This window comes from Odocoileus virginianus, chromosome 1, assembly GCF_023699985.2.
Source record: "Odocoileus virginianus isolate 20LAN1187 ecotype Illinois chromosome 1, Ovbor_1.2, whole genome shotgun sequence".
In the NCBI taxonomy this organism is placed as follows: domain Eukaryota; kingdom Metazoa; phylum Chordata; class Mammalia; order Artiodactyla; family Cervidae; genus Odocoileus; species Odocoileus virginianus.
In genome coordinates, this window is record NC_069674.1 from 994,913 (window position 1) to 1,017,831 (window position 22,919).

General features: G+C 57.3%; 1 protein-coding gene and 1 long non-coding RNA gene across 7 annotated transcripts in view; one reads left to right on the plus strand and one right to left on the minus strand.

Annotated features, from left to right (window-relative positions):
• The window catches only part of PTPRN2 (protein tyrosine phosphatase receptor type N2), a 606,878-nt gene that overhangs the window by 482,068 nt on the left and 101,891 nt on the right, over window positions 1–22,919 (plus strand). For 5 of the 6 annotated variants that reach the window (XM_070478762.1, XM_070478639.1, XM_070478692.1 and 2 more), the window contains one exon: window positions 12,457–12,669. The exons of the other annotated variant lie outside the window; for it this stretch is intronic. In XM_070478762.1, coding sequence (XP_070334863.1) covers window positions 12,457–12,669 — 213 coding nt within the window. The remainder of the gene's footprint in view (window positions 1–12,456; window positions 12,670–22,919) is intronic. 6 annotated transcript variants of the gene reach the window in all.
• Window positions 9,338–12,434, minus strand: LOC139039051 (uncharacterized). The gene is made up of 3 exons (XR_011492183.1): window positions 12,174–12,434; window positions 11,842–12,033; window positions 9,338–11,301 (listed from the first exon to the last, which is right to left on the minus strand). It is a non-coding gene; the product is annotated as an uncharacterized lncRNA (long non-coding RNA).

A 22,919-nucleotide genomic window follows, 5' to 3' on the forward strand; every position in this document is an offset into this window, starting at 1 on the left:
TCTGGTATGCAAAGGAGACTGATGAGAACTGTACTCAGACATTGCAATGGACTTGTCCTCTGTCTCCATGAGGAAGGACTCGTCATTAGTGTCTAAAGCTCTTCCAAATGTTGTCCTTGAAAATACTGCCATTTACAACTAACGCAGTTCAATTTTGAGTTGTCTGTACTGACCTGTACAAGCATCCTTTTTAGAAAATTATCTGTGCCAGTTACTGTTTCACTAGAAGGCTGACCAATTAAAGCATCCTACTTTCCAAAATTCATTCACTGATATAAAATGTTATGTTATTTAACATTATATATGTATGAAAATACAATATATACATAGCTACAATATTCAAAAGAATCACATTTCATTTTTATAAAGTCATCTGTATAGATTTACAAATCAAAAGTATTTTAAATATAATTATGTGCCATTATTCTATATTTTAAACAAAACTGAGTCAGATTTTGTGAAATCAGGTAAGTATTTCAGAGGGTGATTTTGCCATTTTCTATCTTATAATATTGAAATTTTCTGAAATAGGTATTGTTTTGCTTTATAATAATGTTTCCCATGATTGTCTTTCTCTATATTGTTTTAAAATACATTTTCTTTGATAATTTAGTTCATTGGAACTTTATTCTAATCAGTTAAATATGTGATCTATAACAGTTTGGTGTTCCCTAAATTGAAAATGAGGTTTTTAACACAGAACATTAGGTTTTACACTTAACAAATGTGAACTTCACTTTAAAAGAAGTCTTAGCAAAATCAACATGTCATTTTAAACTATTTATATGATTTAGATACTTAGTAGAATTTCACATATGCTATTCTTTTTATTCATCACCTAAACAATCCTAACTTTTATATGAATAATATACTCATCATATATAAATAATTTCAGTCAACATGCCTCTCAAAACAGTCTGCATCATGTTTAAAGCCTTTCTCTGAAAATGTCATTGAAATTGTAAATTGGAATTTATTATTAAATGAAGTCTAACCTCTCAGGACAAAAACCAAAATCCTAACATTCTCCAAGTTATAAGCTGAACCTAGTCTTACGTTATTGTCAAAACACTTTCCTACTAAAGTATTTTCAAGAATTAAAAGATGGATACATTTTTCCTTGCCCTGGATATAAGAAAGGATTTTAAAATAAAGGGAAATAGAATGAAAATCTGGTGGATTAATTTATCAGCTTCTGAAACAGACTAAAAGGATCAGAACCTAAAATACAAATACCTTCTTTAATGAATTCCCTAGGCAATCCGTTTATCTTTAAGCTCTGAGAGGGAGTGTTGGAGTCAGGGCTGGTGTCCTGGGGTGGGGTTGGAGGGTGTGGGGGGGGATGTCGGAGAGGGGGGCCGGTGTCTGAGAGGAAGGGGTAGGAGAACTTGACAAGTCAGGACCCCACAAAGAACATACCATGTGGTGTGGGGTGAGAAAAGACTTTTCTGCTTGTGAAAACCTGCATTCAGAGTTTAAGGCCCCTCTAACTATACAATAAAGTGACCACGAGCAAACCAACTGTGCCTCCATGGCGCCTCCCACCCTTTCTGAAAGCACTAAAAAGATGCGGTTTTCAATTCAGAGGAAACCCGGTGTGTGCGGCTTTGATGTCGGAACTGAAACCCTTGGGACAATGGGAGAACTAGCAGAATAAAATGAATGTGTCGACGTATTATTTACTTAACATTTTGTATGGTGTCTGTGGAAAGCAGGACAGTATCTGGCTCTGAGCTGCACGTCCTCTCCGGGGTCGCCGACCCTCTGACCCCCACCCCACCCCAGGGGCCCTGGACCACGCCGCCACGGTCCTGCTCGCGCATCCGTAGGGCCGGAGGCCGCGCCACCTTGGTGACCGAGGCACAGGATCGGGCCTCCCCAGGGCCACTCCCCAGACCGCTCGAGGGGGTCCTCACACCTGGTGGTGGCTCCCCGCCATCGAGTGGAGCGCGAGGAAAGCCAGAGGGATGCGCCGCTGCGCCGGCGAGGAGGGTGCAGCCAAACCCCTCGCGCATCGCTGGGGGCCCGGGCAGGGCCCCCTCCGTGCGCTTCTCAGCCACGCGAGCCCCGCCGCCACGAGCGCCGATCGCAGGTGCGCCGGGCGGACCCCGCGCGGGCCGGGAGGCAGGCGCGGCCACCGCGGCCGCGGGGCCTCCGCCCTCCCCGCCGCGCCTCGCGCCGTACCGCGCTGGGTCTAGGTGAAGACCACCGCCTGCGCTCAGCCCGCCAAGCCCCAGGCCCCCGTGACCGCGACAGGTGACCGGACAGCCGGGGCCGGGCGCCTCAGTGCCCCTACGGCCCAGTGCGGGGCCCGGGCTCATCCCCGCTGCTCGGCCGGTGCCTCCGCCGCGTGCCCAGATCCCAGAGTCCCCAGCACCTCCGAAAAGGCCGGCCCCCTGTTCCAGAGAGAACTTCCCTGTGCCTCGCCCCCAGAGCTCGGAGATCCCCGCACCCGGCGGAGGAGGCCCGCGAGCCCACTCCCCCGCACACAAACGAGCGCGCACACAGACATTCGCGCGGGCGCGCGCGCAGGCGGTTGCTATGGAGAGGCCGGTTCCCAGCCAGGCTGAGGGCCGCAGGTCCCCTCTCGCAGGCCTCCCCGGCTCTCTAGGGCCCTCCCGCCTCCCCCCCTTCCCTTCCTCTTTCCAGGAGGTACCCGGGCCCCGCGGAGGGCGGCCGGGAGGGGGTCTGCACGCCGTACCCCCGCGCGGGGTTCGGGGTGGCCCCCCTCCTGTCCTGCCGGCTGTCTGGGGCTGGGGTGCGCCGCTGGAGCCGGGCCTGGTTCCCCTTTGCCCCCCACCCCGAACCGAGTTTCCGCTCGAGCTTCTGGCATCTGGGCGAAGCGGCCCGCAGACCTCCAGCCCCCACGAACTGGGGCCTTCCCAGGCCTAGCGAGCCCGGGTTCGCTGAAGCGCTCCACTCTCGGCCCCTCGAGTGTTAGTCGCTCAGTCCTGTCCGAAGCTTTGCGACCCCGTGGACTGTAGCCCACCAGGCTCTTCTGTCCACAAAACTCTCCAGGCGAGAATACTGGAGCGGGTTGCTATTCCGGTTATCCAGGGGATCTTCCCGACTCAGGGTTCGAACCTGGGTCTCCTGCACTGCAGGCAGAGTCTTCACTATCCAAGCCATCAGGGAAGCCCCAAACACAGGTAGTTCTCTGCTTAAACCTTCCGTCAGAGGAAGGCGTCCTTGGGACACTTCAGCCGGAGGCGGGCCCTTCGCAGGCCCTCGAGCCCTGAGCCCTGGGCAGAGGGTTGAGGCATTTCTGTGTCCCTGAGGGGGCCCTCGGCGCGGGCCGGGTCTGGGGACAGCGCGCCAGGGGGTCGGGCGGTGGGGGGAGGGCTGGCCAGCGAGGAGCGTGGGGGCTTCGGCCGGGCCGCCGGGAGCGGGCAGGAGGGGCGTCGGTGAGGAGGGGCCGCCCTGCTGGCGCGGGCCGCCGTCTCCAGCTGTCCTGAGCGCGGGAACAATGGGGAGGCGGCGGGAGAGGGGGCCGGGGAGGAGGGCGCCGGGGTCTCCAGAAAAGGAGACACGAAAGAGCCCTCCGCAGGCTGTCATCGCCTGTGACAAGGTCTCCCCCCTCCTTCCTGCCTTTCTTCCCCCTGTGCCTGCAGCTGTGGGCCCGAGAGCGCATTGTACACACAGATGTTGGGTTTCTTCTCGCTCCCGGCTGCTCGGCCGGGGCGCCGCGCACCGGGCGGCCCCGACCTGTGGCTGCGACCAGGCGTTCAGGGCGCGGAGGCAGAGAATGTGGGAGAGGGGCCTGGGGAGCCCTGGAGAGGCCGCTCGCGGGCCCGAGCGGATCTGGCCTCCCCCCAGGCCCCTGTTTGATCGGGGCGCCGCTGCCTCGCGCCCTGGGCCCTATGACCCGCTCTGCCCCTCCCGCCGGCTGGCGGGCCAGGCCGAGCCTGTGACCCGGGCGCCTCGACGCCTTCGTCTCCCCGCCATCTCGGCCAGACGTCTTGGGCAGACGGCCGCACGGCCCGCCTGGACCAAACGACGGCAAAAGTTCTCGGTAGTTCCTGCGTCCGCCCAGGCGAAGGCGGGAGTCGGGGGTGGGGGCGGGGGCGGTATTTACGCGCCGATAGGCAGGTGGTCCTGAGCCGGCTTCTTTTCGGAAAGGGAGTGGAAGGCCCCCGGGGCAAAAGTGTTCAAACTACCTCGGAAGAAGGACTTGTCCTGAGATTTTTCTCCTGCCAAGAGTTTGGACGCCCGCCCCCTCCCCCTCACCCCCCCCCCCCCTTGGCAGAGGTCACAGTAGAGCCGCGCAGGTTGACATTTCTAGCCGAGTGCCCTCTCCCCCGGGTGCCACCCTGAACTTGCCCAGTCTGAAGTGCGACTCGGCCGATGAAAGGGAGAAAGGCTGAAAAGAAAGAAAAGGCGAGGGCCCGGGCTGCCGCGCTGTACAAATGACTGACAAAGCCGATGTCCATTCATAGTCTCGGGCGGGAGAGGGTGCGCGGAGAGCCGCGGCCCCTTAGCCAATTGCTGTCAGCAACATGTGGGGGGTGGGGGGGACATCGCTATAGCAACCGGTGGCTGGGCCGCGAGCCGCGCCGCCGCCGGCCGGGTGCGCGCCGGGCCGGATATAAGGCGGGGCGCGGCGGCCGCGCTGGATGGAGCTGCGCGCGCGGCCAGGGGCCCTGCGGGGACCGTCCCGCGCCCAGGCGGGCGCCCGCCCTCGTCGCACCCTGACCCGAGCTCCTTGCCTCGGGCCCGGGCCCTGGCGGAGCCCACAGAGCCCGGCTGAGCGACCGAGCGGAGCGGCGGGCTCCCGCGGGCTCTGAGCTGGTACCGCCGCTGCCACGGCCGGGGGAGCTGCGGCGCGCGGCACCTTTGTCTCCGCCGGCTGCCCGAGAAGTTTGTGGTCAGGAGCAGGATGGCCCCGCTTGTCTGTGGCTCCGGCGCCGGGAGAAGCCTGGCAGTGGTGATGGCGCCGCGGCTACCCGCGGCCGCCGCGCCCCGAGGCCGTTTGGCCGGGCACACGTCCCCCTTCTCCTCCGGCTTTGGGCGCCCGCGCCCGCCCCGCTGCAGGTAACCAGGGACGCCGGGCCGGGGCGTGGGCACTGGTGGGGCCATTGGAGAAGGCACAGGGGCTGGGTCGGGGGCGAAAGGGAGCGGGCGAGACCCACTGGAGGAGGCACCTGCCAGGCGTGTAGGTGGTGCGGAGAGGAACCCGGGCCGGGGAAGGATGGAGACTGCACGGGGCGGGGGAGGAGGGGGTAGGGTGGGCGACCCGGGCTTTGGAGAGCCCAGTCCAGGGGCTAACTCTGACTCGCAGCAGGCTGCCTGCCAAAGGCTCTGTTTGGCTGAGGAGGTCTGCTTCTGAGGTCATCCCCCGAGTGGACCAGGGGTGGACATCCCCTGGTGACCCGCCTGGGGGCAGCTCGTCCTGAGCGCGAAGACTGAGAGGGGGTGACCGCCGTCCCGCCGCACGGCACCGGCGGAGACCCCCGGGCCGGGCTGCGGCCGCAGCTTCTCGGACTCTCCCTTCGCATCGCCAGCCCCTCCGGGCAGTTCAGACCCGCAGGAGAGCGGGGGGGAGGGGGCGCCGCGGGGCGCAGACAGGCAGGGCGGTGGGAAAAGGTGAAGGACATGATGCGCAGCCAGGGTGAAAGGAACCAGTGTGCGGGCATTTTCCTCCCAGCCCATTTTGGGGCGCTCTTCGCCCTCCTCCTTGGGGCCGGAGCGCGCCTCTGAGCCGTCCTGCGCCGGAGAGGAGAGCGCGGGGGGCGGGGGGGGGGGGCGTGGAGGGCGGCCTGAGAGAGGGCAGGGGCCCCTGGACCTCCCGGCCGGGTGGAGAAAAGCCTCGGCGCTGCCGCCTCCCCTCCCCCGAAAGGAACCTGCGCCTTCTCGGCCCCCTCCCCGGCGGGGCGGGCGCGCGCTTGCCAGAGAAACTTCTGACGCGGAGCTGTTTGAATGAGGGACTTAATTTCCTTCCTTCAGCACTCCCGGTGTGGTTCTGAGCTGGGACTTGCTTCGGGTTTTCCAGCAGCGTCGCTCGGGGCAGTCGGGCAGACGCCGACCTAGGGGTGGGAACCTCAGCCGAAGAGGGCTTTCTGAGCCGGAGATGGAGTCCCGCTCTTTGGCGTTATCAGTGCTCGGAGGTTGCTCCACGTTGGACGGCTGTGGCTGTCGTCACCATCACCACTGCCCATGCACCCCAAAAAACGCACAGCCGGGGAGTGAGGGGCCGGGAGCCCCCGCCTCTTGGGCCGCAATGCTCACCGCGCTCCGGCCGGCTGCCCAGCGTCACGGGCCGGCCCTGCCCCAGCCCTGGCCCCGCGCGCTTCGGCCCTGCGACCCGGTGGCTGAGCGAAGTGCGCAGACAGCGGCCCCAGGCCTGCTCCAGGGAGCCTCCCCGCCTGGGGTCAAGCGCGCTGCAGGGCAAACCCACCTTCTCTGAATTTAACTCGAACCGAACTGTGAGAAGGTGGAGGTCTGTGTGCAGGAGGCATCGGAACCCCTGTCTCTTTATCACTCCCTCGCACCCCACGCAGCCTAGGGTCCCCTGCTTGGCTCTCCAGAGGGGTGGCGAGGTGAGGCGGGGGAGCCTGGAGTGGGCATCAATCCGTGCTCCGCGGCCCGCGCGCTTTGTGGAGGGGGAGGTTAGGCCCCCCCATTGTCCCCGGGAAACGTGCTGAGGCCGCCTGGGGACCCCTCGGTGCCTTGAATACCGGCGGCGCCCAGGAACCCTGAACCCTTTGTGTCCAGCGCCGCGGTCTGATCTTTCTGACCTCGGTGCGGATCGCCTAAATAGGAAGGGGGGAGGGACTGGGAAGGAGGAGGGAGAAAGCCCGGGCCTGTCGAAAGGGGAGGGGCCGAAAACGGCCGTGCGCCCCCTGGAACCCCGCTCCGAGCGGCGCCGCAGCCGGGGCCTGACCCGCGCGATTCCAGGCGAGTCTCCAGGCGGCGGCTTCTCAGGCTCCGCGAAGGAGCCGAAGCGGAAAGACCAGTGCTGAGAAGGGCTGGGTCCTTGCCGAGGGAAAGCTCCTTGGAGATCAGGGGCGAGCCAGCGGACCGCTGACCTCGGGGGCGCGCCCGGGCCCAGGCAGGCCGCGGGCAGACGGTGCGCGCCGGCCGCGCGGGCCCCCGGCCGCGCTCCGAGTTGATTGGCGGAGCCGGAGTTCGAGTGCAGTAAACCTGCCGCGGAGTCTGAGCGATGGCCGGGCCGAGGCGCGCCCGTCCCTTCGCCGAGCGCTGCCGTCCATGCCCCCACCCCCACCCCCGCCCCGGGCCCCACTCCCCCGACCCCCAGACAATTCGGTGCTTATGAAGCTCTGCTAAAAATTAGTTCACAGGGGAGTGTTTTTCCCACTTTAAACATAAATGTCGTAAATCTTCCCCGACACCTGAAAACAAAGTGTTTCCCCAAAACTGATCTTCCAGGAGTGCTTAAAGATGCAAATAGACAATTTATCATCTTTTATGTATTTATCTTTATGCCTATGCCTGAAAAATACCTCACAAATAGCCGATTTTAAAACAGCGTATCCCCACTTTATTTTCATTAAAGTTTATATTTAACAATAATTGTTTCTTGGAGATTGTTTTCTTTTGCCCTTATAGGCTTTTTTTTTTTTTTTTTTTTTTTTGGCTACTTGAATGGCAGATTTGCAAGTACAATTTCATCTGCACAGACGAACAATAGCCTTCAGCTGCACAAAGGATTTCTCCCACCCTGAATTCAGACCGCAATGCCTCTTGCTCTGATAATAGCTTCTGAAAAGATTTTGTAATGCAGAGAATTAATACATGATTATTTCCGCCTGACTTCTCTCATTTATTAGAATTCTGTGGCAGGGTCCAAATTAAAAATAGTTCAGTTAACAGCTTTTAAAAATACTTTTAAAATATTTTAAGACACCTCCCTCCTATATTTTTAAGTTTGGTCATTTCCATGACCTGAAAAATGTTAAAATTTTTTGATCAGCTTTAAGGTGATAGTTACTGTATCTTAGCAAATATATTTTAGTAAACTTAGCATGAAATTCCCAAGTAATTCTAAGATGACAGACTTGTTTTAGCAGCTCATTAGTAGTCCCTAAAATTAATTTCTAAATTTTACAGAGAAAAATATCTTTACCATTATAGTAACATAAAAGTACAGAGGAACACAGGATAAGGCTGGGTTTCCAAATCAAATTCTTTAGAAATGATACAAGTGAAAACACAGTATTAGAACTTTAGTATCAATGAAATTGCTACATGCCAGTGCCCTAAGTTTTTGGGTACAAGTGTGTTTTAAAACTGAAGTCAATGACTTAGGTAATGAATTAGTCTAACTGGTTACATAGCTCAGTCTTAGAAAACTAAATTTTTCTACCTCTCAACAAATATTTTTACCATAAAGTTTTATATTTGTGTGCCTGCCTCTATTCCCAACCAAGTTTGGGTATAGACAGTTCTTTTTTCTCCTCTCTTCTTTTAAGATTACCACATGGACTGCTAAAAAAAATGTTCTGAAGATATTTTGCCAGAAATGGCTCAGAAGATAACATAAAGGAAGCCCCATGCACCTCCACTTGTAAGCACAGATCAAAATAGTTTAACTGGGTCAGGACCAGATCTGTGGGTGCTGAGGGCAGTTCCGCTGATTGCCTCTGTGGTCACATGTGTATTTCAAATTACGGCTTCTGAAATATTGTATATTATAAACTCAAGGAGCTGCAGGTGGAGATGGTTGAGTGGGGAAAATATGAACTACTGTACTTCAGTGCAGTACTCTCAAGATGCACCTAACCTGATATAAAGTTGACTTAACTCTTCCTGAATATTTCTAAATATCACACTTTTTCTACTTCTGAAACTCAGTGATGAGTGCTAGTTGTATATGTGTCCCCTACATCCTAGGGTACACGACGCGCCACGCTCCCTGTGCGCCCAGGCTGCTGGAGACTGCTTCTGCCAACCCCCCTCCTTCCTGCTCCAAACTTTCCAGGAGGGAAGAGAACTGCCACTGTACAGAAGGAGGCGGTCCGCTTCTAAAAGACGCCTGACTGTAAATGTCAAAGTCATAAATATTTAAACATTATTTTCTTTCAATTCCAAGTCAAGACTGACAAGATGCCTCTAATTAGTGGAGGGCTCTCGGCAGGGCTCAGCCCCAGGTTGAGTTGGCAGGAAAGCACCTGTAGTCGCAGGCGCTCCGCAGGGGGACCCGGGTCCCCGGTTACTCCCGGAAGGAGGGACGGTCAGACTCGCCTTTAAGCGAAAGCACACGTGTCCTTCTCTCACCTCTCCTGGTTAGCAGGGCTCCTGAGATTTTTTTTAACTCTACAAAAAGTAAAGGAGATAAAATAATCCTAAATTATTTCAACACAATCACTGTGACAAGGAGTGAGTTTATGCTCTTTAATTTTTTTTCAAATGAATATAAATTTTTGTTTCTTCCAAGATTCCTAAGACCGGACTCGCAGTCTGCAGTCCCCGCCTCCGCACCCTCCCGGCGGGACTCAGTGGGCCGTTAGTCACTGAGGACCTCCAGGAGCGGGGCTTGTTAGATGCCGGCTGAGGTGCCCCGGCGCCAGCGAGGCAGGCTGCCCAGTAGGCCGCTAAGCTCCTGCGGCCTCACACCACAGTGGTCGGAACCGGGTCTCCGGCCTCTCTGAGCCCCGCATCCCGGCAGCTGCGTCGGATCCTCAGCCTCACCACACCTCTCCCGGTCCGCCCAGCCTGCCGACCCCGGCCATCCCTCCCCCAGGGTGGGGGGGGGGGGGCAGCTCCGGCCCGGGGAAGCGGGGAGCCGGGCAGGAACGTAGAAGAGGGGACTCCGTGGGCGTGGGTCCAGTCCTACACCGTCCGGAGGCACCTGGGCCCCCGCGGGAACTGGGCAGCCGGCCCAGGAAGAGGGACCCGCAGTCCCGCTCCTGGACGCTGTTCTTTGACCTCTGAGCCAATTCCAAGCGCGGTGCCAGGGGCAGCTGGCAGGCTCCTTTCCGCTCCCCAGGCCAAGCGCATTGCTGGTCCCGGCGACCGTCGGGTTCTGGGATCAAGGATGCTTAGGCCGCCTGGCCTCCCCGGGAAGAGCCTCCGGGGGTGGGGGTCGCGCCCCGCCGGGACCGCTCCTGCCGCCCCAGGCCTGGGCCAGCGTAACGTATAGGCCGCCGCCGGTCTCCTCCGGGGGCTCCTGCGCGCTCACGGCCTCCCTCCTGGAACCGAGAGGCCAGCGAGCAGCGTTGGCGCCCCTTACGTCCGGCCGTCAGGCGTGCGCCGCCCGGGAGGAGCCCCGCGCAGGCCTCTGTCCCCAGCGCGCTGCGACCGCCCGTCGCTGTGGGCCACCCGCCGAGGCGCCGCGCGTCCCCTCGGAGCCAGGCTGGTAACTGCGCGCGTGTGCGCGTCCCGTCGCGGGCCGAGAAGCTTCGGGAAGCCCCCGTTCCGGGGCGCGGTCAGTCACGTGGGCGCGGGGTCTTCCCGAGGCCCGGGCAGGAGCCCCTAGGTGGGCCGCGGGGACCGCCGGTCGTCTGTGCCTGGGCGGGGTGCGGACGCCGTGATGCCGGGAGGGCCGAGGTGGGGGGGGCAGCGGGACGCCCCCTCCTCCGGCCGCGCCCCCTTCTTTGTTGTTGTCCCAACTGGTCTGCGAAGACTCTGCGCGGCGCGTGGCCGGGTGTGGAGGACCCGGGCCTTTCCGGGAGCAGGCGGACGGCACTTGAGGGGGTAGGGGCGCAGCGGCGAAGCGGGAACCGGCGCGGCCGAGCCCCGCCGGCTTCTCAGAGGAGCGTCCCAGGCCGGAGCGCGTGGAAAGGGGCGCACCTCCCAGTTAACCGGCCGCGGCCCGACGGGCGCCAACCACGGGCACCGCGCGCGGGCGAGGAACTGGGCTCAGGTGGGAGGCGCAGGGGTGTCGGGCGCCCTCCGGGCCAGCCCGGGGGTCCGGCGCCGCGGATGGGCACCCCCACCCCGATGTGTTTCTGGGCGCGGGGCTGGGGGAGAGGGGGAGGCAGCCTGCGGCCTCGGGGGTGACTGTTCTGGAAGCAGCAGGGTGGGCCAGGGGAGGAGCGAGCGGAGGGGCGGGAGGGGCGGGAGGGGCGGGGAGGGTCTCCCGCCCGGCGCTCGGTCCACGCGGAGGGCCCGGCTGGGCCGCCGCCCCGGCCCGGGCCCCCGCGCCCGCTCCCCGCGCCGCCGGGCTCCCGGGTCCCTCCCCCGACCCCTCCCTCCGCACCTACCCCCGCCGCGTCCTCGCGCCTCCGTCCCTCCCGCCGCGGGCGGACCTGCCGTTCTCCTCGGAGCCGAGCATCCAGGCAAGAAAATCCGGCGTCTTTTCTCATTTCGCCCGCGTTTCCATTAACCTAGTCCTGGCATCAGCTAATCCGCCGCACGGAAGGCAAAGGAGGCTAATTAATGACCAGCTTTTCCAGTCAAGACCGGCGATAATTGCTTTGGTGGCCTTTATGATTACAAGATAAAAACGGCCCGGCCTGACATAAGAGGCCCTGTGTACACGGGGAGCCGGAGGAAGTGAGGAGCTGGAGGCCGAACGCGGCGCAGAAAATCACTAATAGAAGGGAGATAATGAATAGGCCGGCCAGGCATTCATGGGGAAAAATCCATTTTGTTACCACGCGAAATTAGGTGGTGGAAAGGAGTTTGCTAATTGTGCTCATCCCGTAGCGACCCGCACTGAGGCGGGCGCGTCTCTATTCATTTCCCGGGTAATTGTGGACGGCGTGCTGGCCGGAGCCGGTGCATCGTCCCCCTGGCGTTTTTAATTGTTGCTAATATTCCTTATAACGAAGCTAATGAGGGCGAGCATTGTACAACTTCGGGCGCACGGAGACAGTGAGACGCACCGCCCCCCCCCCCCCCCATCAAGCCTGAGACGCTGATGGGCCTGCGCTCTCTTACCTTTCACCGACCGAGAAGTGAATTCCTGGACCATGGCGAGACCCTGTCTTGCAGCTGCTTTCAAGGAAAAGTGCCCAAGTGCGCGACGTGGGGGTCTGTGTGGGTGCAAGCGCCCCACCCCCACCCCGTTGGAGGTCTGTACCTGGGGGTGCGCCTCCAGGAGAACAGAAGGGCTTCTGAACTGGCCTCCGCCTGCAGTGGAGCCGGGAGTAGCCGTGTGCCTTCACAGCTCAGCCACTGGTCTGACCTGTGCTGCGGCTTCTCCCCACCCCCCAACCCCACCGGCCCGTCCACCCAGATACCTCGGTGGTGGCCCTAGGTGCCTCTCTTACCCGCTGAGAAGGCAGAAAGGCTTCGTTTTACTTAAGGCAGTGAGTTAGCTGCCAGATAGTTTCTGTTGTTGAGTCTGAGCGATGCTGCTGCTGACCTGCCTGGTGAAAACTCTGCTGACCCAGGCGCGCTGTGTCCAGAGGACCCTGGCCGCCTGGCTGGGGCTGCACTGCTGGACGCCCTTGGGTCGGTCGGTGCCAGCCTGGAGCTTTACACTTGAGGGTGTGTGTGGAAAAGATGGTCTTCGGGAGCTGGGTACTCACCTGCCCCCTCTCCTGTTTGCAGAGAAGCAGAGCCAAGCCTCTGCCTCACCAGGCAGCGCGGGACGACTCCACCAAGTTCGTGGTGCTCACCCTGGTCTCCGTCGTGGCCATCGTGGGGGTCTTGCTGGCGTCCGGCGTCATCTACTGCCTGCGACACAGCTCTCACCACAGGCTGAAGGAGAAGCTCTCGGGACTGGTGGGGGACCCAGGCCCAGACGCCACCAACGCCTACCAGGTAAAGAGACACTCTTCTCAGTGCCGTGTCCATTCTGCTAACCCTTAGAACAGGCCCTCCCCCCTGCCCAGCAGTTGTTCGTAGTTTGGGTTCTTCTGTGATGACGATTTGAAACTTCGCATTAGCATTCATGTAAATACCTTGCAACCCTGGTTTTCCTGCTCTAAATTAATCTTACGCTGTTCTGGGATGGTCTCACGTTAGCTGTGAAAGCAGGCTGCTAATTAGAAATGTGGAGAATGTACAATACATGAATTATGCATTATCTGTTATCTTTCTTAGTTTGGCCACTAGTAATAAAAAAAAAAAAACACCAGCGTTGCAAGATAAATTGGTTGTATAGATGTATGAAGATGTCTCTTAAACCATTGACTTCCTCGGGGTCTCAGATGAAAAGACCCTCTCTGACCCTGCCTGTTGCCACCTTCGCTGTGACTTGGATGATGTGGAATCTCAGGCTGATGGCTGGAAAGCATAGCAAACCGTCTTCAGGAGAACCATGGGGGGCGGGGTGTGCGTGGGGAGGGGGTCGCCGGAACAGCCCCATCATACCTGGAAACAAATGGGGGCCAATGAGAGTGGGGGGAGGCAGGTTCAGACCAAATTGGCCAGGAAAAATTTCACAGAATGTCTGGGGGTTCTGGAGCACACACTCCAGATTTAATGGTGCTCTGTAAGGAAAACACACCTCCAGTTTTAACAGCCGTGCAAGCCCGGAATATATGCCAGTCAGGGCACTTGATTGCTTTTAACAGAAAATATAATGGAACTCTAAGTATGTTTTCCACCTGGGAAAGTAATTTACTCAGTCATCTTATTTAAGGTTCAATCAGTCTATTTTGTAAAAGACTTTCTCCCATTGGATTGGAGCAGAGTCTTTGTTTTCTCAGGTCACATGACTGTGGTATGGAATATGTCATGTAAATAATGCATCCTATTTTACAGTCACATCTATAAATATTATCATTCTGTCATCACAGTTGCACTGTTGGAGTCTGCTCAAGCTCTTTCCAGAACCACCCACCCCCAGGAGCTTGTCTGAGAGACACCCTGACCCTATCTCACATAAGGCACTGGGATGAGTTTATAAAATCGCTCTGCTTAAAAGAGACCAGAAGACAGCCTTCTTCCCCATTTCAAAACTCTTGGTGGTGTTGTTGAATGAAGAGAACCTCTGGTTTTCTGGAGGGGGTCAGAAGCCTGGTCGGTGCAGTCTTTTCTTATTAAAGAAACAGCAACTTCAGATGTGTGGGAGATGGCATTTCAAGAGCAGAGCTAGCTTTGCTTCAAAGCAAAAGAAAAAGCACGTTTGAAGGAGAAGCTTGGGGAAAAATGTCACACCAACTAGTAAGACTTTATCCAGAAATTCTATTGAGCAAGGCCAGTATAGGCAGTCAGGTCTGCTGGGCCAGGCCTGTGCCAGGACATAAATAAATTATCACACCGGTTCTGTTCCGTGTGTGAGAGACGGGAGATCACACGGGCGGAGGGTTTTAGAAAGCATGGCATCCTTTGATACGCTTTGAAATTCGAATATGAAATATTGATAGAATGGAAAGGTTGGGCTTGCATGCAGAAGTGACTCATTCTGACAAAAGTGCAGGTTGCAAATGCATACTTAGGACTGAGTTTGTGATAATTAACAGGGAAAAAAGCTTCCCAGTGACAGCCCTAATTAATAGTATCTGTAATTAAAATCATGCCCTTCCAGCAGGAAAATTGTTTGAATTTCTTGGAGTGACCTTTATGTGGTTCCTCCTGGGGGCATGGTGGTTAAGTTGATATTGATTTTATAATGAGCTCTGGTTTGTTTAATAAGAATCTGTAATCCAGACAATAAATGAAATGTGTGCTTTTCTTCAATCCAGATTAATAAAAAAAAAAAAAAGGAAATAACACAGAAAAAACTTTAAAAATAGGGTCTAGGAAAATTTGGAAATGAAAGTATTGTGGAGATTTTCTGGCGGGCTTGGTTTTGAGATTGCTACAGAACACCCTTGCGGGAGCTACTTTGATTAAATGTGGAGGTTTGCCCCCTCGAAGTGGCCTGTTCACTGCTCAGAAGGGGCTGGCACTGGGCTGTCCTGTTGTTTTTATCAGAGCACACTCAGCAAAGGGGGTGAGGCTGTCCCGGTTCTTAGCTCTGCATTTGCTGAGTCATGTATTAAGGACTGGTGGGGGGGCAGTTATACACAGAGGAGTTTGTATCTGTAAACAGGGCCGGTATTCATCCTTTCATGGATCCATACTTCATTAGGGTTTTCTGTAACTGCCATGGAGACCCCTTCGAGTTTAAAAATCCGCCTGAAAAAGTTTTTTAAAGTATTTCTAACCCAATACAGTCATTTTCAGACGGTATCTTGTTGGCTTCCGTGCTTCGTCTTCAAATCATTGGACTTCCGCACTTTGCTAGTTCTACCCTACACTCGAGGTTACGGGTACCGTCCGGGTAACCCTCATCCTGAGGTTACAAAGAAGACGGAATGACTTAATATGGAGCTTTCTTTCATGGGGTGTCTGGGAATGCCCCATTCCTTTTATGAAGTTTCTGCAGGAGAAAATGAGCACCGTGCAGGTTGGGGGAGAAGCCGCTGGCCTGGGAGTGGGGGAGTGGTAGGCAGCAGTGTGGCCTCAGAGTAGGAGGGGGTCACCCTGTAAAGGAGCGCGGGAGTCTCCTGCAGGCCTTGGGGGTGGGGAGTGGAGGCTCTGCAGGAGGGCCTGGGGCACCTGGGCATCTGCCTCCTCCCCGAGCAGAGAGGCCAGGCGGCAGGGGGCCGCTGTCAGAGCCTTCCGGAGGGATGGCCCTCGTGTGGTCGACCCTTCATGAAGCGCTGCTCTTCCTCTGCTGAAGTCTGTCCCTGGACCTCCCTGGTGCTCTGTGCCAGCCCCCGCCGGCTCGGAATCCATGCTTTGGGGTTCGGGCTTCCGGCTTCCAGAGTGTCCCTGAGTTCTGAGTGGGTTTTTTTTTTAAACTTGTTTCCAAACAGCGAGTAATTTGCATTATTAGCTTCCAGTGCAAATACGTTTAAACATGTGTTTCTCTTGTCTCTTAAAATAGAACTATTTTATAAGCAAGAGTCAGCATTTTAAAGACTCTTACGTATGTGTGAGAGTGTGGTATTTTCATTTGCTTTTCCTATTGGAAAAAATCATGTCTTTCTCGATAGACTCATATTCTAACACGTAACAAGATATCAATTTCACCAGGTAATCCGTTGAAGTTTAATTTGCTTGGACTTGAAAGAATTGGGTGTATTAACTTTTAGAAGAACTGAAATCCATCTTTAAAGGTCATGTTTTAATGGGATTCTGCAATTAAACTTTCCTCATTGTTTTAGTAAATGTTATTTTTGTCCTCTAAGTAGATAAGCATAAGATACTTGGATTAAATCTGTATTTTTGATCTAAAAGGCCAATTTCTTTGCTTTTATTCCTATTTTCCCCCAATTGGCACATCACATGACACGCTCATTATATGCATACGCGAGCGTGTATTTGCACACTTGTGCTCACTGAGGGCAACCCCGGGGCTGCGGGACGAAGTCACAGCCCATCAGTGAGTTTTGTCACGTCGGTGTCCTACTTCCGTGGAAGGGGATTGGGCAAGACTGGGCAGAAACAAGCGGCTGGATGATCATAGGTGTCCCCGCCTCCCTCCCCTCCTCCTGCCCCGAGTCTCTTTGAATGCTGCTCTGCGTCTTCCAGGCTTTGATCATCTCAGAGCAGCGGCCGCTCCCCTTCCCCTTTCGAGGGCGCAGCTCTGCAGACTCTCCGGCGAGGAGGCCTCTTCTGATGGTCTGTCTCCCGGTGCCCACGGGCCCCAGGGTGTTTGGGGCCTTGGAGCCAGACCCAGAGGAGAGGCGGGGTCGGGCTGGGGGAAACAGCGGCTCCAGGAGCCCAGAGGCCCCCTGCCCTCCGCCCTGGGATGAGGAGAGCCTGGTTCAGGGAGAGGGAGGCCCCAAGCTGGCTCTTCTCCTGGCCTTTGACTCAGGGGCCTTCTCCCCAGTGGCCTCCCCTTCTCACTTGGTATAGCTCTCAACACAGAAACCGTCCCCCCTCGAGGTGGAAAACAGTGAATTCCTGGGGTTTACTTGATCCAGGTTCTAAACTAGCCCTTCCCACTTCAGTCCACTGAGTATCTTTTAGCAGTTTGGCGTGGCTTTATGTTTAAATTCTCAGGTTGAAATAATTCTGTGTGAAAATTCCAATAAGCAAAATCTATTCTACTTTAAAACGGGAAGGGTGCCCTGAAATACTATTAAAAGAACATTTCTTTCTGTGACGACCTAGTCAAGCCTGAGACCTGGAGTCTTTCGGGCTTTGCCTCTGCAGAAGTGGCCGTCAGTACCAACCACCGCAGGCAGAATTCCGTCAAAACTTCCCGAATTCAGGTCATGTGGCAAGGGCGTGGGTTGTCAGGCGGCAGCCAGGATGCTGAGGGCAAGGCCGGTGACCCCCAGGCAGGCCTGGGCCCCGCTGTGAGTCAGCGCAGCTTCCCTGCCTGCAGCCTTGTGAGAACCCCAGGAAAACGTGCTCACTTTTTGGGAGAGAAAAGGGGCCCGTTTCCAGGACCTACTTTTTGCCTATGTTTTTGATGTCAGGGGATCCGTCTCAGGGCCAACGAGCTCTGACCTACATGCTCCGTCAGACCTTCCCAATACCTCTCCACTCCGGGTCTGAACGTGTCTCTGGAAGACCTGAATTGGTAGCATGTTTTTTTCATAAATCTTAAATTTTCAAACGTGCTGTTTCCAAAAGCAGCGACTGCACGCGCATTCCCTGGTTTCTGTGTAACGCGTTCCCTCGGAAATAGCCCCTGAGGTTTGGAAATGTCTTCTTGGGGAGGCTGGAGTCTGGAAAGATGGCCAAAGAGACAGCTACGCGTGCCCGGAAAGCATGCTGCCATCCCTATATAGTAGCCGCTGCCCTGATCAGACAGCGACTGTTAGACCAGACTTACTAAACCGCGAAGAGCCCTCAGTGTGGTGTCTGGGAAGTGGCCGATCGGGACGTCTAATACGAAGGATGCTGGGGCCTGGCCGCTGCGGCTCCCCCGGGATCCCATGTTACGTGCTGCGGTCAGTTCTCTTGGCAGTTTTTCTCTGGACCTGGGGTTTACCCCAGGCCGCCCGGGGTATGGGGGCGGGAGGGGGCTCACCGTGCCTCCTCTGGTTCAGGCCGCTTTCCCAGGTCTCGGGTTGTCCTGTGACAACCGAGGGCAGAAATTGTTCCCGAGAGGGAGGTCCAGGCGGCGCAGTTTGGGGCAGGAGGGGAGGGAAGGTGCGTCACTTTAATTGACTGATTCTGGTGGGGGCGTTTGCCTGCTGTTAGCAAGGGCACTCACTTGCACCTCCCAGAGGCCCGAGCCGTGCCCCATCGGAGCCCAGAGCCTGGAAGACCCTCCGAGAGCCCCGCCCTCTGCCCCCAGCTTCTGGCTCCCATGAGCGGTGCCCGTAGACACGCTGGGAAAGCGTGCTCTGACCCTGGTCCTTGCCGCGGGGCCACTCCAGGCGGCAGAGCCCATCGTGTGCATGCGGGAAGCAGGTGTGGGGTGGGCATGACTGGTCCCAGACCCCAGGTGGCGGGCAGCGGAGCTGAACTGGCCACAGGGGACAGGCAGGCGGCAGGGACGCGCGCTGGACAGGGCTCCCCACCCCCAGGTCTGACGGCCCCTGCACCGCCTTCCTCCTCGAGGTGGGGGCACCCGGGAGACACCGGGAGGCGGGCGTCGCACTCCTCACCCACAACATGGGAAGGGACACGCGTCGAGCTGGCCCCTGGGCTCTGGAAGGTCCAAGAAGGTCACAGAGGCGCCCGGGCACCTCGCCTCTATGTTCTGTCCAGGGAGCGGCTGTGTGTGCATGCTGACCACGGTGTGTGTGTGCTGACCGTGGCGTGTGTGTGTGCTGACTGTGGCGTGTGTGCTGACCGTGGTGCTTGGGTGTTGGTGGGTGTGGGTTCCTCTGGAGGCGCAGCTCGAGCCCCCCCAGCCCAGGTGAACATTTCTGACTTCTCGCCCTGCGAGGGCTGTTCTCTCTCCTTTAGACCCTGATCCAGAGATGCAGGCACATTTCCTGGACCACAGCTTAGCACATATGGTCTGCATGGATAGCAGTGTGCTTCTGGGAGAAGCAAGAGAGAAACCCAAGGCCTGACTGTCCTGGGGAGCCCAGGACGCTGTGGGGAGGGCGCTGAGTGAGGCGAGCTGAGGGGACAGCGGCCGTGGTATCCGTGGGGCTCTGCTCCCCGTCTGTCCAGGCCGAGAAGTCAGCGCAGCCGTCCTCCACCATCTGGAGGGAGGTGGACTCATGCATGGGTCAGGGGCACCCTCGGTCCAGTGGGTTTGCTCCCCGGACCTGCTGGGGGGTCCCCCTGCCCGGCCATGGGCGCCCCTCAGCAGGCAGCGGAGCCCGTGTGCGGCCCTGTGTCCCAGGAGACCCTCCATGGGCTTCTGAGGCGATGCCGAGCTGTCCTGAAAGGTGGGTGCTGGGAGGAGAAGCCTGCGAGAGTGCAGGGAAGTGTGAAAATGGATTCAACGGGGATTTAGACCCAGACGGCAGGAGGGCGGGAGGGAATGCCAAAAGGCAGGTAATTAGAGTCCGAGGGTCCTCGTGAGTGAGCAAGGCGGTCCCGCAAAGCCCAGCAACAGGCCCGCGACCCGCCTCCCCTTCCAGGGCCTGTCACGCGCTCTCCGGCTCCTGCTGGCCCAGCCCCGGGGGGCCTGCGTCCCTGTGAAGGTGCAGGGGGCTCTACACAGGCCTGTGCCCGCAGAGCCCGCTGTCTGTCCCCTGGATCTGCAGGGACGGCCTGGCATGGGCGGCTATAAGCAGAGCCCACTGTCTGTCCCCCGGGCTTGCAGGGACGGCCTGGCGCAGGCGGCTATAAGCAGAGCCCACTGTCTGCCCCCCAGATCTGCAGGGACGGCCTGGCATGGGCGGCTATAAGCAGAGCCCACTGTCTGCCCCCCGGATCTGCAGGGACGGCCTGGCGCAGGCGGCTATAAGCAGAGCCCGCTGTCTGTCCCCCAGATCTGCAGGGATGGCCTGGCGCAGGCGGCTATAAGCAGAGCCCACTGTCTGTCCCCCGGGCTTGCAGGGATGGCCTGGCGCGGGCAGCTGTGGGCAGAGCCCCTTAGCACTGCCCGGCCCGCTCCCGAGCCCCTGATGACTTGACGGGCACCTGTGCACCTGGGGAGCCCCCCATGCCACGCACGGTGACACACGCCCGCCCGTCAAAGGCGGCCAAGCCCAGCTTTTAATTTGACATAGGCCTGGCACAACAGAGGGCAGAGCTCACGTAGGGGAAAACCGAGGGCTGTCGCTCAGACCGTCAGAGGCCAGAGTGTATGTTTACGAGGGGAGAATGCTTCTGAAAGAGCAGCTGTACAACCCAACCCAGGGTCTCGGGCAGGGCACAGCGGTTTCCAAACGTCAGAGGCCTGTGCGGGGAAGACGCCCTGTGCGGGCCCCGATGCAGGGCGGCCCGCTGACCCACCCGGGGCAGCTGAACGTCCACACCGCTGTCTCCTGAGGCCCCTTTGGCTTGGAGTCTGTGCATCTCAGTGCTGGGACCCTGTCCCCACCCCTGGCCAGCGGCTGCATGGCCTGTGTGTCTGGGTCCCTGCAGACCTGCAGGTCACCCTGGGGAAGGGACACCTCAGGGAGCCTTGGGAAGACCGCGTGCCTCAAGCAAAATAGGACTCTTCCAGAAAGTCTTTTCCAGAATCCACTTCTTCCAATGATGAAGTCATGGTTTCTAAAGTGGCAGGAGCAGAAGAGAACTCTGTTCCGAAACAGAGTTTACAGGGAGGACCTGTTCACGCTGCGTTAGGCACGTGCCTGAGACAAGCAGCTCTGAGAGGGGCCCCTGGGAGCCTGGGGTGGTGGGGGACTTCCCAGAGGAGGTGAGTGAGAGGGCTCGGACGGAGAGACAAGAGGCAAGGTACCTGGGAGAAGAGGGAGCCGAAGTCTGGGCAGTGGACAGAGGCATCTCCTTGGAGCTGATGCTTACACTGAGGAGAGAGAGGCCTTTGGAGGCGGTCGAGCCTAGATCTGGGAGAGTCTTGGACAGTCGGAGGCGGGAGTTCCAGGAGCCAGGAATGGTGTGTCTGTGCTGCAGCTGAGTCCCTTCCTCGGGAGACGTCACCGGAGGGATGCCTGTGACGGGGGAGAAGCTCCATAAGTGTTTCTCTTCTCCATCTAATCAACTGCTCTTAAACTCTGTGGCTCAAAATATTTGAGTCTCCATTGGGGTTTTCTGCTTTGGAAGTGAAAGTTGCTCAGTCATGTCTGACTCTTTGCGACCCTATGGATGGAATTCTCCAGGCCAGAATACTGGAGTGGGTAGCCTTTCCCTTCTCCAGGGGCTCTTCCCAACCCAGGGATTGAACCCAGGTCTCCCACATTGTGGGCGGATTCTTTACCAGCTGAGCCACAAGGGAAGTCCAAGAATACTGGAGTGGGTAGACTATCCCTTCCCCACCCAGGAATCAAACCAGGGTATGCACTGCAGATGGATTCTTCACCAACTGAGCTGTGAAGGAAGCCCTCCAAAGCCCTGCTGCTTTAGCAGACTTGCTGATAGTTAAGAACGGAATTGTGGTGGGTTATTTATTGGCAAGGGCGAGGTATTCACAAAGGTGACTTCTGGTTAGGAAGGCTACAGTCGTGAGGAAGTATTGTTTCAAGGTTCTTTAATATAAAAAATAATGCAACCGGCAAAGTTAGGTGTCTGGGTGTGTGTTTGCATGTGTCTGTCACTATTTGGAGAACGAAAAAAGGAAGACTCACAAATGATTGTATCAGCAAGGAAGGCCAGATGCTTTAAGACGCTCGATTGTGTACGGTGTGTGAGGGTTATGGATAGGAAGCACAGGTTTGTGATGTTTCATCGCAAATAAGCTAGAAGAGTCTATGTGACAGACGCTGGGGTTATTAACACTGCCCAGGGCGTTAGTGTCAATATGGAACTAGATGTATATCCTCTGAAGTTAAAATTTTTGGATTTCTTTTATACGCAAGCATTTTATCATTTTCATGTTTTATAGACAGTGAAGCAGAAGAATAACCAGTGAAAGGAATGTTCTTTAGATTACATCCTTCATAGTCCTGAACACCGTGCTCTTTAAGTAGAGTCCACAGTGGTCATGGGTGGGAGGAAAGCGTTGTTTGTGCAGCAGCTGTCAGCTGGGAGGGCGGTTTCAGCTGGTTTACCTGCCCCCAGTCATCCCCACCCCGGCTTCCCCTTCCTCTCCCACATCCGAGGAGAAGGGAAGTACTCAGTTCAGCGACCGCAGAATTTGACATTGAAACGTGAAGGGGAAAACCAAGGGGAAAAAAAATCTCAGTTCTCCTGTTGTTTGCTTTCGAACTTTCTTCTCTGGCTTCAGGCCCTGTGTTTCCTCGATGATAGCTGTGAAGTGGTGCGTTTTAACTCTGATCCCCCCATCCTTGTGGCCCCCCGCTTCCAGAGACAGATCCCTGGGGCAGGTCTGGGGTGCGCAGACCTCACGCTGGCTCCAGCACCCTGCGACTCACGGCCGCATGCCCAGGCCAGCAGGGCCCCACGCATCTGCTTGCTCTCGGGCCCTCTCCCAGCGGCCCCTCCTGAGCCGTGGGCCGCCCTTCCTGGGGCTTTCCTCCAGGGCCGTGGCCCGCTCGGACCTGCTGTGGAAGCTGGGCACCTGTGCCTTCCTGGCGCTGACAGCCTGAGATGTTCCTGCTGGCCTCAGAGGTCAGCACCCTCATCTCACAGCTGGGAGAACCAAGACCAAACGGACTGATGGTGACGTGCCCCCATCACCCCGCTCGTCAGCGTTGGGGGGCCACGTAGCCATTCACAGCAGCTTTGGCGGCCTAACTGGGTCCCCGAAGGATGCTGTGAGTTTGTCTCTGAGGCGAAGGCAGCTGCCTGTCCACGCGGCCCTGCCCTCTGCCTTAATGAGGCTGCGGGCGGGATGGGGAGCCTGCAGGCCTTTTGTGCCCCTGCCTGGCTCCATTTTGGCCTTGGACCCTCCCTCGCGCTCCTCTGTCCTGGAACCTTTGTGCGGGCTGCGGCGCTCACTCTGAAAGGCGTCCCCCAGCTCTACCCCGCCCCGAGCATCCCATCTGTCCCCCAATCGGACCACACACCCCCTGCCCACCCAGCACGGCCCCCTCTGAGGACCCTTCCTGGTACCTTGGAAGGCCCTTCACTTCCGGAGGGGCTTTGGCCCCAGGCTGAGCCAGACCAGAGCTCGGCTTGTTCCTTCC